The sequence below is a fragment of the Calypte anna genome, chromosome 4A (genome assembly GCF_003957555.1).
Source record: "Calypte anna isolate BGI_N300 chromosome 4A, bCalAnn1_v1.p, whole genome shotgun sequence".
NCBI classification, from domain to species: Eukaryota; Metazoa; Chordata; class Aves; order Apodiformes; family Trochilidae; genus Calypte; species Calypte anna.
Window position 1 is genome coordinate 2,875,343 of NC_044248.1, and position 24,988 is coordinate 2,900,330.

General features: G+C 47.6%; 2 protein-coding genes across 3 annotated transcripts in view; one reads left to right on the plus strand and one right to left on the minus strand.

Annotated features, from left to right (window-relative positions):
* Positions 1-5,442: 5,442 nt before the first annotated feature.
* PURG (purine rich element binding protein G) lies at positions 5,443-9,434 on the minus strand. Its single transcript, XM_030450268.1, has 2 exons — positions 9,405-9,434; positions 5,443-8,123 (listed from the first exon to the last, which is right to left on the minus strand). The coding sequence occupies exon 2, from the start codon at positions 8,108-8,110 to the stop codon at positions 7,088-7,090; it is 1,023 nt and encodes a 340-aa protein (XP_030306128.1). The 5' UTR covers positions 8,111-8,123; positions 9,405-9,434; the 3' UTR covers positions 5,443-7,087.
* A 579-nt stretch (positions 9,435-10,013) lies between these two features.
* The window catches only part of WRN (WRN RecQ like helicase), a 44,304-nt gene continuing 29,329 nt past the window's right edge, over positions 10,014-24,988 (plus strand). The window contains exons 1-9 of one of the 2 annotated variants that reach the window (XM_030450210.1): positions 10,014-10,201; positions 11,665-11,774; positions 13,980-14,095; positions 14,999-15,144; positions 17,924-18,072; positions 19,923-20,072; positions 22,387-22,459; positions 23,417-23,525; positions 24,080-24,482. In XM_030450210.1, coding sequence (XP_030306070.1) covers positions 11,688-11,774; positions 13,980-14,095; positions 14,999-15,144; positions 17,924-18,072; positions 19,923-20,072; positions 22,387-22,459; positions 23,417-23,525; positions 24,080-24,482 — 1,233 coding nt within the window. In that variant the 5' untranslated portion in view covers positions 10,014-10,201; positions 11,665-11,687. The remainder of the gene's footprint in view (positions 10,202-11,664; positions 11,775-13,979; positions 14,096-14,998; positions 15,145-17,923; positions 18,073-19,922; positions 20,073-22,386; positions 22,460-23,416; positions 23,526-24,079; positions 24,483-24,988) is intronic. The other variant, XM_030450209.1, reaches the window with a different exon arrangement.

The following is a 24,988-nucleotide window of genomic DNA, read 5'->3' on the forward strand; positions in this document are numbered from 1 at the left end:
ATTGCTGGTGAAGTCTCTCCCCCTGCTTGTGTTGCACCTTGAACATCTCCAGTACAGACAACAGAAAAGAAGACAGCTAAGGTTTGAACGTAGGAAAAGAGAAGGACCTCCTGGAAACAGGGAAAAAAAGTAGAGGTTTTAACACGTACGTGCATACATTTAATATTCCTCTCTCCCTTCTCTCTCTGCCAACTTGTGTGTCAAACACACAAATTCACAGCTGTCACATCAGCACTGGGAAGAGCCTTGGCTTGAGCCACCTTCCAGTGACTGACAGGAAGGGCAAGCCTGTCCTCCAATTAATCTCTGCGTGGCAAATGATTGAGATGAAGTGGCAGCTTGACACAAACTTCTGCCTGTGGGATGGATTTCCCCAACTGTGGTTAAGAAACCCACCTGACCAGCTGTGTCTCCAACCAACAGCTCCAAGGCAGGAGCCACTATCCTCCCTCATCAAATATTAGGACACAGGATGGCTCTGAAGCACCTAAAAGACTGAGTTCATCTTTTATTTAGGGCAGCTACTCTGTTCCCTGTGGCCACTCCAAGCACTTTGAGGTAGCCTAGCAATTAGGAAGATGAATTAGCAAAGCGTTAACAATGGTTTTATTGGAGTGGCAGCCAGGCACCTGGAGGCCAGGCCAGTGCTCTGCATACAGTCCAAACACAAAGCAGGTCCAGCAAGCAGAAGAAGGCCAGGAGGTACCTCCAGCATGCACCTTTCTAGAAGTCAACATACACAAGAGAGCCCCGAGGCCTCAAGGTCACATTCCCTGTGGTTCCTCGGCGTGTGGAAGGAACAATCTGGTTACACCCATCACAGCAACGCCAAAACGACTCCCCCCAAAACCCCTCAATTTATGCTTTGACATTTCTGGAAAACAAATCTTTTAATCTGTGTCATCTATCAGGAGTTCCTGATGGTTTATTTTACCACCATGCTTTTAAACACTGCTGCCTTATTCCAGGAGGGGAACTGGACATGGGTGTGACCAAGTCTTAGGAAGAAAAATTCTTCTCATTATTTCTCCCATGAAAGCTGCTGTAGATTTTGGAGAAACAAGAGTGGTGAAAGAGCTGCATTTAGCTTTTGCTGAAACACCCGAGCCCAGAAGCACCTTGTTTGGGGTAGGCTTTTTTCCTGTGATCAGAACAGAATCCAACCATTTTTAGGCAAGACCAAATCACCCCAAAATGTTCTCAGCCATGAGCTCACAGCACCAGTGGGCTAAGTGATAACAAACTGCAAGTGTGTGGGATGAGGAGGGCAACCAAGACCTCTAACATGAATCCTAAGATGATTTGGGTTGGAAGGGACCTCTCAAGGTCACCCAGTCCAACCCCTGCAGTATCAGGGACACCCTCACCCAGATCAGGTTGCTCAGAGCCTCCTCAAGCCTCACCTTGAACATCTCCAGGGATGAGGCCTCAACCCTCTCTCTGGACAACAAACCACAGTCCCAGACAGGTTTCACTTTGACGCCAAAGGAAAAAAAGCTTCAAGGGTGGATCTTTTTCCTCCAGCTGCTCAAATGTTCTTGTTTTTGCACATAGGCCATGAAATCTTAAGGACTCCAGATGAAAGGACAACAGGAGACATCGCCACGCAACAACGTGAAGACCACTGACCCACTGCCCAATGCAGAGAACCTCCTACAGCCAAGAAACAACCTGTTACACCTCAAGCCACCACCAACCAACACACCCATCCAAGGGACACAGCCCATGGTCCCAGCCTGCCAGGTATCCATGGGGATGTACCATGCTCTCCCAGGAAATACTCCCAGGATGTGCTGGATGAGGTTTTCTCTCCAGTGCCAGTGTTCCCCCTGTTGGGATGGACACTGGAGGGACAATTTGCTTTGACAAAGGCTGCAGGGTGACAGCCTGGCCCAGGTTCATCCAAGTTGCTTGCACAGCCTCTATTTGCACTCTCCCTTGGATAAACTCTTCCTTTCCAACCCAACCTTTACTTGAAAGGAATGGAGGGGCAGGAGCAGGAAAGTGAATTTTAGACATCACAACACATTAAGTAATTAAAAATAAAGGGCATTTGAATCTCAGAGGAAGCAGCATAGATAATTAAAGGGAAGGTATAATTTGCTTTCAGAATCACTTTATAAACTCTACATATATACTGTATGTACAGCAAAAGTAGGAATGCCATGGAACTGAAACCACTTATTCATTAATTTTTGACCTGGTGCAAAACCTGCCCAGTAAAAATACATAATAACAAACCTTTTTTCTGATATAAAAATTGCTATGTTTAGATAAAAGGGCTGGAAGTCGAGCAAGCAGTAGGCTTCCTAACCACTACCAACTCCCTTCCCTGTCAGTGTAGGTCACTTCAATAAGCCACAGGGAAAAAAAAAAAAGAAAAAAAAGATGCAATCATTAGACTATGACATCTTTAGTGGAACAGAAGTGTGCTGACATTGATTTTGGTAATTGCTTGGGTTTTGCTTTTTGTTTTGTTCTGTATAAAGAACAGTTTTTTAGCACTTCCAGCTGGGATTTCATGAACATGGTAGTACAGGTTTGCAGAGCCAGGGGACTGTAAGATGGCGTTGAAACACGATGTGTCCAGCAGTACCTGCAGCTGCCTCCTCCTTACAGCTCTCACCTCCAAGACTCCTCCAAGGAAGAGTTTTGCCTTCTTTCCACTATGTTTTCCCTTGCAGCCTTGCTGAGAAAACTAAGGGATGAGAGGGCTTGGAAGGAGGGATAAACTTTTAAGGGCTGCCACCAACCACCGCACGCAACCAGCTCTGGGTGAAACAACACATTTATCCAGAGGGGTAGTAGGAGAAAGCTGCCCTCTCTTTAGACCACGCACTTCAGATAAATAAGATTATTTTGCTACCAGCTACTACAGGCTACAATATACTCACATAAATATATTAATGCCTATATGTGGATATGAATCAGGTATATATTGGATACAGATAAGGAACACGACGACGAGTAGGGTACCAACAACCACTGCAGCTTCTGGCTGGGCCAAGTCCGTCAGCCAGACATGACATGAGGAACCCACCACAGAGGGTTTGGCCATTCCAGTGGGACACCCTCACTGCACCAGCCTAAAACACTTCCCAACCCTTTCTTAGCAAGCTCCTGCCTCTCTACTTTTAATGAGAAAGCCAGCTCGATGGGTTGGACTCAACACAACCCCCCTTGGCTGCTGGGCAAGCCCCCGCAGCCTCCTCCACCCAGGATAAGGTTTTTAGGGATTGCCCCAGCTTTTGTGCCAGCAGCAGGGAAAGCCAAGCACGAGGGAGCTGCTGGACTCAGCTTTGTCAAGACTTTAACAGGGGAAAAGTTTGGTTTCAAGCCTCAGCGGGGGCCCGATTTGCAGATGGGGTGAGGAGCCTCAGCCCTGGTGGAGCTGAGGACACTCAGCAGCTCTGCAAATAGCAGTGTTATAAAAAAACCCGACAAAAAAACCCAAACAAAACAACCAAAAATATATATAATTAAAAATAAAAATCACATCCCCCTCTTGGGTGGCTTGAGAGGACCCTCAGTATAGTGCCTGTCCTCCCCTAATGCACGAGTGGAGCTGGACCAAGCAAGTGTGAGAGGTCCCTAGCAGACACGTGCATGCAGGGGATGGCTTCTTTCAGCACTAGACTATGTTACTGAAGCATCCCCTTACCAGGGCAGGATCACAAAGGTGCTCCTGGCATTATATTTACACAATATAAAGTGCATTATGATTTAATTATTGAACTGACAGACTTTCTGCCGGGACCAAACAATTTTGAAACAGAGGTGAGGGCTGGAATAGGAAATTCTCTCGTGAGAAAAAGAGGTTCAGAATGGTGCTCTTCACCCTGTCCTCCTAAGGATTGTTTTTGGCCGTTCTTTCTAGTGCAAATAAGCTTGGTTTTGTTTTGTTGTTTTTTTTTTGTTTTCTCAAGTTTAAGGGACATGGCAGTTTCAGGGTATCAGGGACAAACATTTAAAAATGCATTAGAGATTCAGTGCTCCCAAGGATCTCAATGAGCCCTTCTGGGCACCAAACATGCTGCCAAAAATGACCAAGAACTTGTTTCCAAATCTCATGGTTCCAAGCCTGTTGTTGCTACCTTCTCAGTGAGTCTGTCCTACCCTCCAACCAGAAGATCTGCAAACACTGGGGCTTTCCATAGCTGGGGAAACATCATGGCTTGTGGTTTACCAACAGGTACCAAGCCCAACCTGGTAGCCAGATGATCCTCAGTGATATTTATAATAACCTAATGCCATCAGAAGGCCAATTAATTAACTAAAGATAAAGGTGGCTCTTTATAAAAAAGGGGAAAAAAAAAAGGCAGCAATAAGGAAAGCTATTTCACAACTTTTTGTTTTTTTTTTCTTTGAAAAGGTGAAGAAAATATCCCTTTCTGATCACTCTGCCTGTCGTGAGACTGTTTCCTCACCAACACTACAGGAACACAGGGAGGACATGAGCACTTCCAACACGGGGTCACTCAGGCTAATTCCAACGTAGGAGCTTTTATGATCCCTTGAAGCAAAGGTAAGCTGGGGAGGGGAGATGTGGAGCTGGGAGGGGAGGAGGAACACCACGTAGAAACGGGGGAAGGAGAGCATAAAAAGTTTGTACATTCATAGCTCAGGTTTGTTGGAATATCAATTAAAATTTTACTCCAGGCACTGTGAGGGGCAGCAGCAGTCAGCGATACGCTAACGTCTGCATCAAGGACTCATTCACTAAATTCTGGTTTCACACCAATAATGGGATGTTGAGTTATCCTAACGTGGGGTTTCTGGGTTGTTTCTTGTTTTGTTTTTGTTTTTGTTTTTTTTAATTGACCTGTTAAAACCATTGGGACCAAAGCCCTAAGAGCGACGAGGAACCAGGACCTCACTTAACACCTGGCTGGTTCACCATGAGCCGCTCGCTGTTCAAGTGGTGGAGCAAGAGCTTCTCTCCCAGACTTGAGAAAGTACCTGGAAGAGTGACTGACAGAGAAACAGATGGGAGTTTTGGACACTAAGCCAGAGGCTTGGTTCCTCTAACTGCTATGTGTGGTTTTACCTAAAGGGGGAATCACCTAAAACAGTGAAATTAACTTTCTTACTTCTTGTCACAACCGTAACATTTTCCTAAAGGTTCTTTGGTGACTTTGGTGCAAGCTTTTCTTTTTTTTTTTTTTTTTTTCTTCTTTTTCTCTTTTTTTGGTTTTTTTTTTGTTTTTTTTTTAAGTTAAAACAGATCGCCCAGTTTTAGTAACCCAAACTAAAGTCCAGATTATCCTCTTGGTTCCCACCCAACTCTTCTCATGGTTGAATGATGTTAACAGGCAATAGCATTCGGATTGAGCGTGGCCGTGCAGCGTGCAGGTGGGTCCAGACTGAGTGTGATGAACAGTCTGTCTGGAGATAAATACATTAAAAAAAAATATATATATAAATGTCATGGGTGCATGGAAAAGTAGCTGGTTCACATGCACACTAGGCCACTCTGTAAAAAAAAAATTATTTGAATTATTATAAATATCTGATCTGACACAGTAATGCTGACTTAAAAGACAAAACCTTAAAGGTGGGCAACACCAAGTACCTGGAGCTCAAACTCCCGCTGGTTTCAAAGGGGAGGGAGCTGGACACCCAAGGGCTGGAGAAGCCCCTTGTAAGTATTCACATTTTAAGAAAGGACAAAGAATTTTAGAATCTTTCATCAACCTCCTCAAGAGGTAATCGTCCACATTTCCCCCCCAGGGCAGAGGGTTTATGTGGTGTGGTGTCAAACCGATGGTACAGAGGCTTCAGGGGGATGACACTGAAACCTGGAGGGGGGCAGTCAGGACTCAGGTTGCTCAGTGAGAGCCCCAGCTCTGAGTGGGTGTGAGGGGGTGATGGCAGAGCATGGGTGTCACCTCCTAACAACAACCCCTGTAAAAACAACACGACAGACAACCGGCCGCGGCATCGGCCACGGCTTCCAAAAGGCTCCACAGGTAAGGATGAGAGAGATGCCATTTAGATATAAACCCAGTGGTGCACCAAACCCCACAAAGGTCTCTCTGGCAGTGGGTGAAGAAAACCACCCAGGTGTTTTCCTCACGTGGGTAACATCCTGGCTGCATTAATCCTCACATTTGGGAGACCACCTCGGTCGTGGTGGTCTCTCCCCCTCCAACTACCCCCTCCACAGCTGCCTGATGGAACCCAGAACACACTGCTGATACAAAAACACCTTTAGAAATTTTGGAACAAATGCATTAGAAGAATCAATCAGTCAACCCATCAGCCAATCACCAGCCTTGCTTGGGCAGAACACAGAGGTGAGGAGTGGGTTATTATTCCTTGCCGTTAATTCGGAGGAGCACTTGAGCTGAGTGCTTTGCTACCCTGGGATACTTGGGTTGTTCTGCCAGCACAAAACTATGAAATGAACACCAAATTTTCTGCTCTTCACCAGCATGTTAGAAAGGTCTGACCAGTTACGGAGGTTTTACCCGCACAGAATATCATTTCAAACCCAATCATCAGTAGATGCCAATTTTAAAACCTCAGCCTCTCCTCATACACATACCAGCAATTCACACGAGGTTGATTCTTTTGCCCATAAATGCCCTACAGCTGTGCTGCTCACCTTTTTGAGAGAGCAGAGGCAGAATTCAGTCCCGGAAAACCCATCATAAGCAGAAACTGATACATTTCAGCATAATGTTTGGGTTTTGTTGTGTTTTGGTTTTGGTTTTTTTTTTTTTTCCTATCATGCTGAAGTGCAACACAAGCCTTATCTAGACTATTTAAAGGTCAGAGTGCCAGATTTTTTTTTTTTTTTGCTGATACATGTACTTCCATAGTCTTCAACACTCGAAGCAGCTGACTCATACGAACTGGGGAGGTTGGTACTTTCATCAGACAAGAGGGAGATGTTTTGGGTGTAATTTTATGGTGATAACCAGACTCTTAGAACATTACGGACTGGAGTTAGCAAGAACTACCAGCAAAGGACTTTACAAAAAAAACAAATGGGGTGACTTGAAATTACTCTAGCTCAGTCCCTCTCACCGATTTCTCCTTGTTTTGCTTCATTGATTTTGCCAGGCGGCCAGTCCAACGCACTCTACTCCAGCCCCTCTTGCTCTTCACCACTGTCCCCTCTGGCATCCATTCTTTTTTCTTTATGGCTGTTGTAAATCCTCCTCATCTCTTCTTCGTACTTGATAAAATTCTCCCCGAACCGTGTCCACGCTTTGTAGGGCACCGTGATGGTGTTACGGTAGGGTGGCCTCACCTCACTTACCTTCAGGAAAATCCCGTACCTGTTGGATCCCACGTCAAAGTAGAAGCGTTTGTTGTCCACACGGAAGGAGGTGCCCTCGGGGAGCTCCAGGGGCTCATCACACCCCCCCCGACGATCCTCGATGTCCCCCTCGCCGTATTCTTCAATCAGCTGCACCAAAGCATCCCTGAACTCGATCATCCCTTGAGCCGGCAGGACGATCGTCTGCTCCTGTCCCAAGCTGTGGCCGAAATAACCCATCATGCCAGGTCCTCTGCTCATGGTTTGCCTGATCCTCAAGAAGCGACCCCGTTGATTCTCCTTCAGGTCCAGGTAATACTTCCTGTTGTCCCTCTCGATGTACTCCGTTTTGAGGACACTGTGAGGGTGCTCTTCAGAGCCCACAGACACCGGTGGTGAGGGCGGGGGGTGCTGCTGCTGCTGCTGCGGGCGCCGCCGGGGATGCTGCTCTTTGCCATTGCTGTGCTCGTGCCCCTGCCCACTCTTCAGGCCCAGGTGGGCGTAGTGCTCGATGAAGTCCCCCAAGCAGTCCTTCAGCTCGGCAGCCACCGAGAGGGAGAGGGTGAGTTTGCTTTTCCTGATGTTGTCCTGCCTGCCTCTCCCGATCCACACCTCGGCGATCTTCAGGAAGCGGCCTCGGGAGCTCTGCTTGACATCCAGGTAAAATCGCTTCTTCTGAATGTCCACCCTCTTGGAAGCCAGCTCCTGGATCTCCATGCAGCCCCCCTGGGAGGAGGCTGGGTAATGGTACTGCTGCTGGGACTGGGAATAAACGCTCCTGTGCAGGCCAGAGCCTCCCAGGTTCCTTCCTCCTCCTCCTCCTCCTCCTCTCCCTCTTTCCATCTTTACCAATCAGCTGGAAATAATACATAACAGAGACACAGATGACAACATCAGCACCAGGGGCCTGCTCAGCAGCGTCTCTCCCTCCTCTCTCTCTCTCTCTCTCTCTGTCTCTCTCTCTCTGTCTCTCCCTCCGTGCTGCTCTCCCTACAAAGATGCCTGCATCCCTCTCGGCTGCCACGGCACGCAGCATCGCGGCATCCCGGGGGTTCTTCCCCATCATCCCTGCTCCGCTTCCCGATGCCCTGCCAGCCAACATCTCCTCACACCAGGCAGCTCTCCTTCCACCCATCTCCCTCTTCCCTCCCCTCCACAGCACTACCCTACCCCCCCCCAGCCCTCCCCGTGCCCCCCAGACCCATCCCTCTGGCACTACTGACCCCTCCTGCTACCCCAGCCCTTGAGGGATGGATTGGGGGTGCTTCTCCCCTCCCTCCATCACCCACCCCTCAGCAGGACACTGGGGTCCCTCTCCAGTACTCCCCCCCCCATACTACCCCCAGAGCCCTCCCAGTCTCCCCATCACTGCCTTTCTTGCCCCAGAGCCCCCAGAGATTCACCTCCTGCCCCTCAAGTGCCACCAGCACTGTCCCCCTGCTCCCTGTGCCCCCCAGCATTACCCCTCTGTCCCCCCATTGCCCTAATACTGCCCTCCCAGTGCTCCCAGTCCTGCCCCCCAGTGCCCACAGAGCTTCACCTCCTTCCTCCTTGGTGCCCCAATATTGGACCCCAGTGCCCCCAGTGCGCCAGTTTTGCAACCGCCAGTACCCTTACTCCCTCCATCTCCTGCCCCAGTGCCCCCAGAGCTTCACCTTCTTCCCCCCCCAGTGCCACTACCAGTGCCCCACTACCCCAATACTCCCTTCCCAGTGGTCCCAGTGCCCTCCATCACTGCATCTCCTGCCCCAGCGCCCACAGAGCTTCACCTCCTGCCTCCCCCAGTGCCACTACCACCGCCCCAATGCCCCCCATCACCTCAATACTGCCTTCCCAGTGTTCCCAGTACTGCCTCCCAGTGCCCCCCATCACTTCATCTCCTGCCCCAGCGCCCCCAGAGCTTCACCTCCTGCCCCCCCACTGCCGCTGCCACTGCCCCACTACCCCAATACTCCCTTCCCAGTGCTCCCAGTACCGCCCCCCAGTGCTCCCAGCGCCCCCCATCACCGCACCTCCCGCCCCAGTGCCCCCAGCGCTTCCCCTCCCGCTCCCCCAGTGCCCCCATCCCTGCTCCCCAGTGCCCCCCCACCCCTCCCCATCGCTGTCCCCCCCGCATCCTCCCCTCCCGGTCACTCACCCCACAGCTCCCATCGCCGCTCTTGCCCTTCAGCCGCCGCCGCCGCCACCGCCCGCAGCCGGCGGCCCCGCCGCCCCCCCCGCCGCGCAGAGCCAGGGGCTGGCGCACCCCTGCCGCCCGCTCTGCTCCGCCCCGCCCCGCCCCGCCCCGCCGGCCCGGCCCCGCCCGGCCGAGAACGACGGCGGTGGCGGTGGCGGCGGCGGTGGCGGCAGCAGCGGGGTGGTCGCCGGCGGCTCGGCGTAGGGTGGGCGGCTCGCCCCGGACCCAGGACTACATTGCCCACAATGCCCCGCGCCCGCCGGGCCGCCCTTCCGCACCGCGCATGCGCGTCACCTCGGGTAACCTCCCGCCTCCCGCCGCCGCTGGGGGAGACGGCGGCCTGAGGGGCGGAGGGCTTGGGGGGGGTTGGCTCCGTGACGTATTCATCGCGCGACGCTCCGTGACGTTTAATGTGTGCGCCGCCGGCGGAGCGGGAAGCGCTGAGGGGAGCCGCGGCCTCTCCGGTGCTTGAGCACGGAGGAGCCCGGAGCGGCAGCGCGGAGGGGGGGACGGGCCCGCTGCCACCCCGCTGCCACCGCGCTGCCACCCCGCTGCCACCGCGCTGCCACCGCGCTGCCACCGCGCTGCCGTTCCCAGCTCGCTGCGGGTACCTCCGGGCCGCTCACCCGGCGGTCCGGGCCTTCCCGCCCTGCGGTCCCGGGAGGTGAGGGCGGTGAGGTGAAGCCGCCTCCCTGAGGAGGCTCCTGGTGGGAGGGTGAGCCCTGAATGCTCGCTTGGAGCCCGCCCGGAGGTGCCAGGTGAGGGGTGGGGAGGGATGAGGTGTTTCAGCGCTGCTGTGAGGCCGTTTCCAGGGGACCCCTGGGAGCCCCGAGCAGGGTTCGTCCTCCTGGGCTGGCAGCTGCCCCTGCAGTGCTCATGTCACAGGCTCAGCGGCTCGGCTGGAGGCTGTGAGGGTGGGGAATGTGGTGGTGAGGGCAGAGTTCCTGACAGAGTTCTTCTTATTTTTAATTTTTTTTTTTTTTAAAATGTGTTGTCCGGGTGTCCTTTTGTGGTTTGCAGCGAGTTTCCCTCCTGCTCTCTCTGCTTTGCAGTTTCCAAGGGAAAAGCATGGATACACCCAAGGCTCGAGTGGCTCTTTGAGGGGGTCAGTGCTGAAGTTGGTGTCTTCTTGGTTCTGCCACTTGAGAAGTGGGCAGGGAACCAAGGCAAGAGTTCTGCCTGGTCCATGTAAGAAATTTTAAAAAATAAAAAGATGTCTTTGAGTGCTGAAGAGTGGAAACTCTGCGTGTCCTGCCTGGAATTTAGATTTCCTGGGTGAGGAAGCACAGCTGGAAAGGTTTGCTGTTTATGAAGACACTCACAGTCTGGTTCTGTTAAAGTGCACTGAGTGGAAAGAAGCAGGGTGAGAAACTTCTTCTTTCTGAGCTGTTTTGCTCCATCTCCAGGAGGTTTTCTAAACCCCAGGAGGAGCTGGAGCAGCTCTAATTCAGTCATCACTGGCTCACAACTGGGAAATCTTCCTCTGCTTCCCTGCAAGAAACCCTCAATTGTCAGGGGGTGAAAATCCACCCCCCTCTTCCTGAAAACACTTCCTCACCTCCCTGTGGAGTGCCTCCTCCTTCCAGGGAATGTGCCCCGGGGATAAGCTCTACCTCTGCTTGCTGAGCTGGTTCTGTTGGAGTCCAGGGCTGGTAAATCCTGAATTTTCCTCAGGCATCACCCAGCCCATACCAGGGGCCTGAGCACTCAGCATGGGCCTTGTTGGGCTGTAGAGTGCCCCAAATATTCTCTCTTGATTTTCTTCTCTTGAGGGTGGGCTCACAGCCCTGAGTTCTGCAGGGAGGGCTTGAGGCTGGGGGCTCTTTGGGGTTTTTCTGACTTGGTTTATCAGCAGATGCAGCTGAGGGCCTTGAAGCTTGGAGGCTGTTACCTAAAACACCAGATAAATCAAATTAATGACCAATTAATTGTGTAGGTGTAATCCTCTGTTCCTAGACACTGATCTCTCTCAAACTAGACACAACTTCCTTTCTCTTTAGTACTTTTAAGAGGTTTCCCTGGTGGTTTCTTTTCAGTTTTGTTTTTTCTTACATGTGGACAGCTCCTGAATCTCTTCTGCTGTGAATTCCCTTCCTCCCACACCAAAATGATTGAAGTTGTTTTAGGGCAGTGTTCTTCTGGCCTGATGGCAGCAGCAGCAGCTTGACTCTGCACAGCCTATTTAATGCTTTTTGTTCTTTGTTTGTTTTTAATGTAAAAGCAACAGCCTGGAAAACGACTGAAATGGATTTGCCAACTCCTGCTCTGCAGAACAAATACCCCCAGTGGATGCTGACACAAAGCCAGGAGGCAGCTTGGGGTGATAAAAAGGTATGTCATCCCCCAGGCTGCTGATAAAACCCCAGGATTTTGGTCAGACCTTTCCCTCTGATCCTTGGGAATGTTTTTTGCTGCCTTGCCCTAGGAGCAGCCATGAAATTCAGCTTCTCTTCTGGACTTTTGGGATGAATCAGCTTTTTCAAAGTACCTTTAACTAAAATGGAACAGCGTGGCCAGCAGGTCCAGGGAAGGGATTCTGCCCCTGTGCTCAGCCCTGGTGAGGCCACAGCTTGAGTCCTGTGTCCAGTTCTGGGCCCCTCAGCTCAGGAAGGAGCTTGAGGTGCTGGAGCAGGTCCAGAGAAGAGCAAGGAGGCTGTGAAGGGATCCAGCAGAATTGCTGTGAGGAAGGGCTGAGGGAGCTGGGGGTGTTGAGGCTGGAGAAGAGGAGGCTCAAGGGAGACCTCATCACTCTCTCCAACTCCCTGAAAGGAGGTTGGAGCCAGGGGGGGGTTGGGCTCTTTTCCCAGGCAACTCTCAGCAAGACAAGAGGGCAGGGTCTCAAGTTGTGCCAGGGGAGGTTTAGGTTGGAGATGAGAAAGAATTTCTTTCTGGAGAGGGTGCTCAGGCATTGGAATGGGCTGCCCAGGGAAGTAGTGGATTCTCCGTGTCTGGAGATCTTTCCAAAGAGCCTGGATGTGGCACTGAGTGCCATGGGCTGGGAACTGCAGCGGGAGTGGATCAAGGGTTGGACTTGATGATCTCTGAGGTCCCTTCCAACCCAGCCAGTTCTAGGATTCTATGAAAATAACCACGTGTTGGCCAAAGGCTGTTGCTGCTAACTCTGGGAATTTCTTCCCAACAATCTGGATTTTTTTTGTCCCAAAACTCCTGAGTTGAAGTGATCTCTTGGTGCACTGCTGGAGAGTTTTAATCCCTGTACTTTGAGAGCTCCAATTTGTAGCCTGGCAGGGCTGTTAATCTTGGTGAGGCCCCTCTGTTTCTCCTCCCTTGCACATCCTCAGACCTTCAGGTGGTTTTGCAGCTCAGAGACATCAGAGCAATTAATTGGGTTGTCAGAATTATGTTAAAAATTCCTGGTGTCCCCAGAATGTTCCTCTGTCCTTGGATGATTCTTTTTCACCTGAGCAGTTCCAGCACCAAAATCTCCCCCTAGAAGGGCCCTCCCCCTGCAAGGCCTGAAACTGCTTTAACAATTAGAAAACTAATTAATGAGGGACAAGCAGAAGACTCAGCTCAGCAGTTTGCCTTCTAGAAAATGGGAGTTAAGAATTAGTAGCATGGGTGTTAATTACAAAATCTGGGTTAAAAGCAGCAGGACTTCCATTTGCCTCTGTGCTCTGGCACCCTGCCTCCAGCAGCTCCTTGAGGGAGGCTTTTGATTAAACTTTCACCCTTTCTTACCTGGAGGAAACTTTTTTTTTGTTGTGCAGGCATGAAACCAGCAGCATCTTGCTTTGGTTTTTGGGTCTTTTCCCCCTTCCAGGCAATTTATTGCTTCTGGAACTGTGTTTTTAAACCTCTTTTTTCTTTTTCTTTTTGGTGTGGCCCCTTTTGATTGACCAGATTGTTCTCCAAGTGTGATATTTAACTCCATTTGTTCTTCCTGGTGTTGTAGCTTCCTTGTGGTTTTTTAACCAACCTGAAGGTTGTTTCAGGTGAATTATCCCAACTTTTGCAGCTCAAATTAATTTTTTTCAGCCACTTTTAGCAGCTGTGCTTCTGAAAAAGCACCAGAAAAACGGTGTAAAAGGGTAAAAACAAGTGCCAGCTGCCTGTAGGGCTGTACTGAAAGAGATGAGTCAGAAGATTTTGGCCTCACCAGATCTGAATGGCTTTTTAATTATGGTAATTAACAAATGATTGTCCATTTCCTTCCATTCCCCCTCAAATTTCTCAGCACCTGAAGTTGCCTTGCAGGGGTTTTGGGCGCTGCTACAAAATGGCTCCTTGTTCCTGGGTGTTCCTCTTTGGTGGGGAGAATCCAGATGGACTGAATCGAGGGATAAAATTCAGTTTTAATGATTTCTGTCCCAATTCTTGGGGTTCAGAAGAGAAACAGGGGCTTTTTCCAATGGGATCACCCCATTTTTAACCCTCCCTGCCTGGGCAGTGAGGTTCTGCTGCTGGGTTTGGGGAGTGGCTGGTGCCAGCCTTGCTGGGGAGCAGCATTAGAGTTGGGTGAGGGGTCTGTGTGGGCTGCTGGTAACTGGGCCTCTCCCAAATGTTGTTGGACAGAACCCAGGTGCTCAGAGGAGCCTCTTGGAGGATGGGCTGCCCTTCCTCCAGTTCTGTGGCTCCATCCTTTACAGCTACGAAGCCAGCGACTGCTCCCTCCTCTCAGAAGATATCAGGTGAGAGCTTTTAGTCTGTTTTGCTAGGTTTTGTGGGGATTTTTCTCCTCTTTTTGGAGTTCTTCCTGAAGAAGGCTTGGCTCTTCTCTCTGTCCCCTCCAGCTGATCAGGCATTTGATGTTTGCAGGCATCAGCAGAGAAAGCATCTGGTGGTGGTGACTTTCTTGTTTTGTGGGGCTGCCTCATGATGGTCCCTGGGAGAGGGATCCCTGCTTCACCTGCAGTGACTGCTGGTTTCAAAATGGCTTTTTCCTGCATGCTGCCCAGCTAATAGTTTCTCATTTGGTCTTGTTGTGGGAGGTGACACCACTGAACCTTGCAGCCCCTTTGAGCAGCAGCAGTGAAGGCTGTAATGCAGATTATTTGTTTTTTTTGCCTGTCACAGTGTGGAGAGATCCATGGACTTCAGTGACTTTCCCTGGAAGTGTGAGCTCTAAGACATGACCCATATGTGTTCAAACATACAGTCACCAGTTATGAATTCAGAAAAAGCAGTAAATTCATGATAAAAATGAATTATTTCCCCCCACATTTTTGTATAGCAAAGCTCACACTTCTGAGAGGTGGGGTGGGATGTTCAGTGCAGTGGGGTAAAGAAAGAGAAAGCTTTTAAGGGAACATCAACTATTCCATCACCTTTTTTACTTGTCTGGTTCCCTAGAATTCCTATACTACCATTTGCTCTGCAGATCCTCTGAGGTTTGAAGGGTTTCTTGGAGCTTTTGGGACCAGCTGGAATTTCACCTCATTACAGTCTTGATATTAAAATGGTTTCTGTCTTGTACATCTGAGGGATGTGCTGGCTGTCATTCTCTTCATCATCTTCACCTAAGATGACTTCAGGCTGGGTATTTTAAGTCCTGGTAGAGGAGCTAAATGTGAAGAAGATTCATTTCTTTTCAGGCAGAGTTTATCAGAGGGGGCTGCTGTTGGGTTTGACATTGAGTGGCCACCATCATATACCAAAGGAAAAATGGCAAAAATAGCTGTGATCCAGATCTGTGTAACTGAGGAGAAGTGTTATTTGTTTCACATCTCTTCAATGGCAGGTACTGTACTTCCTCCTTTGTTTTTTTTTGTTTTAACTTAAGGTTTGAGTTGCCCTCTGGTTCTTGGGGTTAAGTTTGAATTTCAGCCCTGAGCAAAGGCTGATATTTCACATTAGGTTGTGGTAATAAAAATCCTTCTCCCCTTTCCCACCTGTAACAAAGAGCTTTATTCTCAGAGTACTGCTTATGTATTTCAAGGGGATTTTAGCCCAGTCTTAGATGCTGGACAAGGCAAAAGAATTTTACATGGGGGGTGATTTTTTTTCTCTCTGGGAATGAATATTTTAGTGTGGTTTAAAAGCAGTAAATTCCCTGCTCATGGAACGAGCTCTGTTTAGTGCCAAGATAAACAATGGGTTTATATTTAGCAGGCTGTGTTTCTTTCTTCATTTGGCTCCAGTCACAAAACCCCTCCAAAGTGGTGGCTGTCTTGCTGTTCCTTCCCCATTCCTGCATTTTGTGACGTGGGATTGGGAGAAGGATGTTGGATACCTGGTGTGATGCAGCTGTGGGGAGAGGAGGGGAGGGGTGTGGATGGATGTGATGTGCTCAGCAGAGTCTGAATTCATTCCAGCAGTGAATAAAAGCTTCCAAATGGGGAAAATAAGAATGAGGGAAGGAGGCTGCAGTTTTATAACCTTTGCTTTGAATGTTAGATTGAAACTATGCCTGTGAGATGTCTCTGATTTCCCTGGGGTGTGCACGCTAAGGTGTAATGGCAATAATTTTAATGTTGGTGTTCAATCCTTTGTCATTTATAGCAAATGGGGTGGAAAATTTAATTGCTGGAGGCTATTCAATCTGGGAGGCAGGAAGGTACCAGCAGACAAAAAAGAGAGAGGTTTGAGGAAAGGAAGCAAAGGGAAGAGGAGTCACAAAGAGCTGAAATGCTTTTGTTTCTAACAGAGGAGATGGTTGTGGTGATGCAGAGTACAGTTGCATGTGGGCTGCTGTGTGTTACAGCAGGAGTGGGTGCTTCCTCCTTGAATCATTTTTTAAAAAACATTTCTGTTCTTGCCCATGGGAGATGCACTTTGAACTGAGTGAGATGTCAACCTTCTTGCAGGAACCACAGCCAGTTTCTGGTTGTTATGCAGAATAATGATCTCCAGGAATGGAGATGTTGGCAGAATGAGTCAGTTGGATAAGGCCATTTTTTTGTTGGGGTGGGGAAAAAAAAAAGTTTATTTCTGCAGGAGGAAGAGTGGAGAGTTCTTGGACTGGGTATAAAGGACAAATTATATTTATTATCAGGAAAGTTCTTTATAATTTTTCTTTTTTTTTTTTTTTTTTCCCCTTCCCAGACTTGTGAAAACATGTGGCTTGTTTCTCAGATTGTAGCCTCTGTTTAGTCTTGGCTGTTTTCAGTTAATCCAGTCACTTTTCTAGAAATGAAGTGGTAAAAATGGAGCACAAGTCTTCTATTGGGAAGTCCCCATCCTTGAAGGTTTTAATGGTTATATTCTTAGGTGAAACTCTCTTGCTGAGCAAGTCAGCTGTGGATGTTGCAGGCTGTTATTCAGCACAGCTGTATTTACCTCCTTCAGAGAGGATTTTCCATGTTGTGCCCTGACAGTGTTGTACTTTGCATCTTCCAGCACTAGGCTGCTGCAGGTTTCCTAAACCTTTGGATTGGAGCTGTGTCTTCCCAGCCCCCAGCTCAGCTGGTTGTGGCTGTAGTTGCAGAGGTGCCTGTCCAGTGGTGGCTGTAGCAGTGTGGAGGTAGCTGTGTAAAAATATTGCAAAATAATTAGAAAAGTATCTAAAATATTAGAAAAAATACCAATTGCAGTGGTGCAGTGGAGTTGTTGCAGTGTGTAAATACACAGCCCAGGAGTGAAAAGGGGAAATTGGAGCTCAGAAGCAGGGCAGGTATTGAGTGCTCTGTGTTTGTGCAACACTGGATGTTGGTAGGTACTGGAATTACACTCGAGATTAATCCAAGGTATCCAGCTGAGGGTTCCTGAAAGTAGGTATTTAAATAAGATGCTCTAAAACATAAATGGAAACAAACACAGAGGGGAGGAAAAAGCTGCTTTTGTCCAAGTGTCTGTGGCTGTTTGCTCCTATAGAACACCAGGTACCAAAGCTGCATGCTTGGATTCAGTCCTGTAAACCTGAAAATATCCTTTGATCCAGAAGTGCTGTGCCATCAGTTTGGGATTCATCAAAATAAACCATCTGTGTACATCCTTGAGTGGTTTTTTTCTTGCTTATAGGACTGACTTGTCTGGGCTTGGTGAAGGATCTGGTTGGGAAATTCTGTTTTCCTGATGCTGGTATCAGACCAGCCCATGGGGTTCTTCCACAGAATCTATTTTCCTGCTCATTCCCTCTGCTTATGGTTTAAACTGTTTCCTGGGTATGTGAAATAGCAAAACCTGGGAAGGGATAATGTGGAAAGTATTAATATTGTATTTGCTTTCATGAGTATCCAGTTCTGAGAATTTAAAATACTTTTCCAGTTACAGGTTGCCTTTTCGTGGTGTGATTTGATGAGCAGTAAGACAAAATAAGGTTGTTTTAATTTTTTTTTCTTGATTTGTTTCCAGATCCAAAATGAATTTGTGTGTTTCAGATATGACAGCCAATTGGTGTTGGATTTAGTCATCTCAGGGTACAAACAGTCACATAAGCAGAGCAACTTTGGGGGTTTTTTTCCCCCCAAAAAGCACAGGTTTTTGCAGATGGCCTTTGTGCTAGGATTTGATCATTTCCATTAGACTTTCTGGCATCTTCCAGTATCTAGTTTCTCATGTTTGGGCTTAATCTATTTTAGGTTTTCCCAAGGGACTCAAAAGACTGCTGGAAGATGAAACAATTAAAAAAGTTGGAGTAGGAATTGAGGGAGATCAATGGAAGCTGCTGAGTGACTTTGAAATCAAACTGAAGAGCTTTGTGGAGCTGGCTGACCTTGCTAATGAGAAAGTAAAACTTCAAACCTTTTTGTGATGGGGGGGAAATCTCCTTACTGGGCTGCACAGAAAGGAGGCAATAGGAGTTAAATTCTGATGGCAAACGTGTGCTGTGGAATGAAGCAGAGATCTGGGGTGACCTTAAGTCCTGCTCTGCAAAGGAGTTTGCCACATGAGCTGGAGCCAGGGAAATACCTTGGTTTCTGTGACTCTGGGGTTGGTGATGCCTCTGCTCTCATGTGGCTGCAGTTCCCCATTGCTTAGCTGTGGTGTTGCTTCTGAATTTTGGTTCAGCTGGGTTTGAGTTGGATACCATTTGGTGGAGGCAGATTTATGCCATATTATTAGGGAAGAGAGCAAAAGGCTCATTCCATCCTGATACCCCCAGCCTGCCCTAAAGCTTTTCTGTCTTCTTGTACATGCAGAGCTTTTCCTTGCCTTATTCAGTCTCTCCTTGCACTTCTCTTTCCTTCTGTGCATTTTTTTTTTGGTTGATGTTTGGTAGGTTAATAGCAGTTAGTTTTCTAGTGGAGCAGAGGGATTTATGCCTGGGATTAATGCTTCTCACACCTTTCTGTGCTTTACCTATAATTAAATCTCAGGGAGGGAGAGGGGAATGTGAAGTTTCATCTGCATTTGGGGCAGTGATCTCCAGATGAGCTGCCTTCACATTCCAGTTCCTGCTGGGTAGGAAGGTGTACAAATTAAACTTTTGCTGAAGGAGCTGTTTCTGTTCAGACTTGCAGTTTCCTCAGTTCATCACCACCTTTTTTTTTTTTTTTTTAATGTTGTAATCCCAGTATCTGTCTTTAGGATAATTTGTTATGAAGATGAGCAATGTGATCTCTGATAGCAGCTTTAAAGTCTTCTGCTAAAGAGAAAACAAGCTGAAAATAAACTTGAAAGTGAAGCTTGAAAGAACAAAGGATTAGGCTAAATATAATGGCACAGTGTGAGGGGGGGAGGACTGGGGGGACCCAAAATGAAGAGATGGTAAGTTGTGTGGGTTTTTTCCTACCAGATTTAAGGGGATGAGCTGATAATGCTGCAATGCTGCTGCAAGGGATGACAGTTCTGCATGTTTTGCAAGTGCTGTGGGCTGGCATAGCCTGTGAGTCCTGGCTCCTTGGGGGCTGAAAGCAACTTTCCCAAACATGCTCTTAAGACAATAGCAACTGTGAGAGACAGGGAGGGTTACAAAAGGAATTGAAACCAGCAGTGTGGTGGCTTCTGGAGGCTTCCAACACCCTGAGCAGTGTGGTCTGGAACTGCTTTCCTCTTATCTCTCATGGTTTTGGACTTGCAGAAGGTGACAAAAGACTTAACAGGCAGACTTGAGTATTCCTCTGTTTATATCAGATGAAATTATTGGTGTTTGGTAATGGGTTTCTGTAGTTAGAAAGGCAAATAACAGGAAAACTCTGGAGGAGAGGGGGCTTTGCTGTTGAAGTCTTTCATCAACCTGGAGCCTGCATGATACAACTATTTCCTATTTTTGGTTATGTGATGGCTCCACCTCACATTGCTTAGACTCATTTGGCCCTAACACCATCTTTCCAGCTTGACAACGCAGCAGTCTCCTCTAACAACACATTTTCAGGGCAGGCAAGTACAGCTTTGGAATGGCTGAGCTGCCTTGTAACTTGATGAGAGCAGAATTAGGCCTGGAGAGCAGTCAGAGAAACTTTTTGTTTTGTTTTGAGAAACTTTTGTTCTGACTAACCCAGAGCTCTTTGATTCTAATGAGGGCTTAGGTACAATTTACTCCTTCTAGGAATATATTCTGCTGGGTCCAATTTTTTTTTCTCCATTAAACAAGTTCTCTTGTTGTTTTGTTTTGGGTTTTTTTTTTACTTTTCCCAGCTGAAGTGTAAGGAGACCTGGAGTCTGAATGGTCTGGTGAAACACCTCTTTGGCAAGCAGCTCCTGAAGGATAAGTCTGTCCGCTGCAGTAACTGGGAAACCTTCCCACTCCAGGAGGAGCAGAAACTCTATGCAGCCACAGATGCCTATGTATGTACCAGGAGGGATCACTGTTCCACTCATGTCCAATGAATTCCTTCTCTAGGGTGCTGTTAGCTGCTGGGTTTAATGCCTTTCTGGATGGAGGAAGACTGAGGTGTGCTGTGGGTATGGGAAGCATAAAGGTGGAGATGCCACCAAGCAGCTTGCTGGCCAGTTCCTTGCCTGTCTTTTTAAATCTGTGTTCATCCAGAGCTCCATGGTGCCTTCTCTGTTGGAGGTAGCAATCCTTGTGCTTGGTTCTTGCTGCTGGAATCACTTGAAGAGAGTATTCTGCAGAATGTTACCCATTAAAACTTTAATATAGATGGAAGAAACTCCACTTCACAGCCTCCTCAAGCCCCCTGTCAGGTCCTTACCTCATAATTCGAGCACAGATCCTATGAGGAGAGGCTGAGGGAGCTGGGGGTGTTGAGGCTGGAGAAGAGGAGGCTCAGGGGAGACCTCATCACTCTCTCCAACTCCCTGAAAGGAGGTTGGAGCCAGGGGGGGGTTGGGCTCTTTTCCCAGGCAACTCTCAGCAAGACAAGAGGGCAGGGTCTCAAGTTGTGCCAGGGGAGGTTTAGGTTGGAGATGAGAAAGAATTTCTTTCTGGAGAGGGTGATCAGGCATTGGAATGGGCTGCCCAGGGAAGTAGTGGATTCTCCGTGTCTGGAGATCTTTCCAAAGAGCCTGGATGTGGCACTGAGTGCCATGGGCTGGGAACTGCAGCGGGAGTGGATCAAGGGTTGGACTTGATGATCTCTGAGGTCCCTTCCAACCCAGCCAATTCTGTGATTCTATGAATGCTCCATGATGTTGCAATATCTGCCTTTTTAGTGAAGTCTCTTCAGAAAGCAAAGCTCCTGGAAGTTCTGCTGTGCTCTGGATGTGCCAAGTAACAGTGGCACTCACAAGTGTGCCTGGGGAGTCTCTCCATCTGGACTCCCAAGTTGTCACCTCAGGGAAGTGAGTTTTGATGGAGCAGTCAGGTGAATTTTATACCTGTCTGTAGGACATAAGGCTGAATTCTTCCAGTTTGATCATCACACCCAGGTGTAACACGCCTGATGTGTGTTTAAGCACACTAATCACTTGAAGAAGTGGGGAGTGGGTAATTATTTTTGATTCCCTGGCCTGCAGGTATTCACTGCAGCTTGTTGGCATTTCTGGCTCTGCTTTCTACTGGGGTTTTTTTGGTCATCTTTCTGGAGCTGCTAATCAACCAAAATTCTGCTAAATATAACATGCAAGAAACAATAAATTATTAATAAATCTACAATAAATAAATCAAGAACTCTGAAGAAATACAGCTTTCTCTAGTGGCTAATACAGAACCCCAGTATGGATGAAGAGTACTATTAAGATTACTAAGCACTAACTAAGATTACTAGAAGAGTAATTTAGTTGCATATGGATTTTTCCAGCTCTTGTTTTTTCACCATTTTCCTGCAGTTCTGTGAAGGGTTTCACCAGTGTGCTGCTGGGTGCTGCCTTCCTGGGAGAAAATCATTCTTTCTGACAGGAAAATGAAACCCCCTCGGGCTTTTATTTCTGTGATGAGATTAGACAGAAGAAGGGAAGTGAGACAGTGGTCTCTGTTTTCTGTCTCTGGAAGCATTGCATATTTACTGGTTCATTTAAATGTGAAACTGGGGGGGGTGTTGGCACCTGTTCAGCCCCAAAACAGTGAGGGAAGGAGCTCTATTTTTGGTACAGCTGCTGTAGCCAGCTTTTTCCAGGCAATGCCTCTGTCTTGTGCTGCTCAGTTCACCTGGGCTGCCTTTTGGAGCCTCCCAGGAAAACACCAGGGAGTCACTTGTTTCTTCCTCTTGCCTCTTTAAGAGGCTTTGGTGAACATGTGTAGCCTAATTAGCACATTCCTGGCCTTAGGCTGTGTTTTCCTCTTAGAACTCATTATTCATATCAAGGGAAATATTAACCACACAGTATCTACCATGGCAGGCTCGTAGCTGTTCTCTTGGAGCACAGCATAAAATCTGAATGAGGTGGAGCAGATGGTGAGACTTGGAGCTCTCTCTTTTTGCAGCTGACTTTCTAAGATAACCGTGCTGGGATCTACAGAGGAGTATCCACCAAGATGGGGGAACTTGGCCTTTTTGTGAGGTGTTCTGTAAAGCAGAACCTGGTAGTGATGGGCACTGCAGGAAGGGTGACCACTGACCATTGGTGTGGGCCAGCAGGTCAGAATTTCCTGTTCACAAGGTGTTTGTGCAATGGTTTGCTGAATTCTTAGGGATTTTTTTGTTAAAGATACTGTTTCTCTACAGAGTACTAATTTTTTTTTTTGTCCTTTCTTTTGCAGGCTGGTTTCATCATTTACCAAAAACTGAAAAATATGAGTAACAGTGACCAGAAATTGTTTTGTGTAAAAAGAGGTAAATTACACATTTAAGCATAAGGAATTTATTCAATGTAAAATTGAATATTCTGTTTCCCAGTAGGGCTGGGCTTTTTTCCATAGTATTTTTGTATCAGCTCTGTCTGGCTTCTTGGTGATGAGATATTGCTCCCAGAAAGAGCATCCTGTAAAGGTCCTGAAGTGACCTAGGTAACCATACTCTGTTTTCCATAGTGCTGTAGGAATGCAGCCTGGTAGGCTGTGTTTCTGCTGTATGCAGACATGGGAAGAATTCCTGCTGTCATTCCAGTTTGTTTATGGAAACACTTCAGTGAGTTCATTTCAATTCTGCTGATGCAGGGGCAAAAATCTAGTTTAAGAAGACAAAGGACAAGAAAATACATATTGTAAAGTAATGCTTTTCTTGAGGCATATAAATCAGGCCTAGTTTGTTTTGTTTTTTTTTTTTAGGACAGCTTAGCACTATTTACTTTGAGTAGAAAAGTGATTTTAAGATCTTGGTTGTTGTTCTGTGCTCCATAAGGGAATTCAAGTATTGCATACAGCTTATGGCTGGAAAAGAAGCAGGGGGAAGTTTGTTTCCTTTTTGTACTGAATTTCACTTGTCTGTCAAAGCCAAAAGTGGCAGCACTCTCCTCTTGCTACGAGGTGCAAATTTTTGGCTTTGGTTGAGTCAGCTTATCTGTGTGAGCAGCTCCTTCCTGCAAACTGGAGGGTTTGCTGGGGACAGATCACCGGAATGGTCCCATCCTGTATCCTTTTTCCCTGAGCACGTGTAATGGGCACTGGGAGAGATGCAGTGCTGACGTTCAGGGAAGCTTGGCCTGATTCCAGGTGCTTTGAGTTTTAAGCTCTAGAAAAAGCTGCCTTACCAGCTGTGGATCTTGTAGGAATGCAATTATTTGGGTGGAACTTATTTGTAGGCAGGCATTGGACCTCAGTGGTTGGGAAGTAACCCTGGTGCCTCCTGCAGATGAGACGTCAGGGGGTGTGAAGGAGCGTTTGGCTTCCCTGGCTGAGGAGATAACAGACCTGGCTTCTCACATCCCTCATTCTTCTGGACACCTTGAAAACGTGCAGAGGTTAGATTTTTTTTTTTTCAGCCTATCTTTTTCTCTCACCTGTAAAGTCAGGGCTTTGCTCTTGATCCCTGAGGTTCCATGCAACCGCTCCTGTTAGCAGCTCTGGTTTTATCCATGCATCCTGTTCCATGTGCACAGTGCTCTGGGTGAGGAAATGCTGTCTTTATACACAGAACATAGATTTGCACTGGTCTAATTGCAATGGCTTTGACACTGAACTTTGCTGAATCTCTTTCTTCTTGCTGAAATGAACAGCAAGACCTTCTTTGATTAAATACTGCCCCGGGACTAAGAGCTAGAAAGTGAGGAGTCTTGATGTAATCATGAGGGCAATACTGCAAACTGGTTTGGGAGAGTATAGGTATTCTGCAGTGTGAAGAAATTTAATTTTCTCACAAAAGTGGAATGCCAATTGCATATGAGTGATGAGCCTTCTTGGAGAAACTCTCTCTGGAGGAACAGATTACTTTAGAATCTGCAGTTCTACTTGTGGCTAAGATATATGTAGGAACTACCTTGATCATTTTGATTTGACTTCTTGTTTTACCTTCTAGGGCTGCAGATATACTTGCTGAAATAGCAGAGAATGTAAATGCCCTAAGAAGCCTGCTGTTTGGTTCAGGTTCCCCTTCTGGTCTGGAGAGAAGCTGTCCAACAAATCTTGAAGCAGAGTCAGCAAATGTTGAAGCACAAAAGGTTGAAGTGCCTGAATTTGCTAAACAGCTTGAAGGTGACTTCAACACCTGCTCTGATGCTACACTAGCTGGCCTCTGGGAGGGAGATGGTAATGAGGAGGCAGAGAGAGAAAACTCTGCTATGGAAGATGGGGCTGCTGCAGGCAGCTCTGAGGACAAAGCTGACAGAGGTGGCTTCATGTCCCTGGACATCACTGAGCAAGAACTTGAGATCTTGGAACGTCAGGCTGCAAAAGAGCTGGACTATGAAGCAGTGCCTGAGGTAATGAGAAGCCCTTCTTAATTATGGACATTCAGCCTAGGAAGTGATTTCAAGTGAATTCCCCCAAGTTCTTAAAAAGTTGTGTTCCTGAGAGAACATTAAGGCAGGCACAGAGTCTGGAAAAATGTGGAGGTTGCCAAGCTGCTCTTCAGCCACGTGGTTGGAAGGATTAATACTGAAGGCAGAAACTCTGCATTGTCTGATTGGTTTTCAGCTTTCAGTTGCTAATAATTCCTTGCATATGGGGAAAAATTCTGTGTTATAGATTCTTCAACTTGGTCATGACTAAAAAGCAGATCTTTTTCTGAGGGATCTGTAAATAGCAGTCCTTGTAGTGACTGCTGAATGGAGATTGATTCCTCTTAAATCAGAATAGTTTCTTCTGTTCCAAGGGTTTCACACATCTGGTGATAGCACTGTTTTAGTCTCTTATTGCAGGGCTTTGCTATGTTCTCATGTTTCTTTCAGATAACTTATTTTTAAATTAGAGAATGAATATTAAGGTT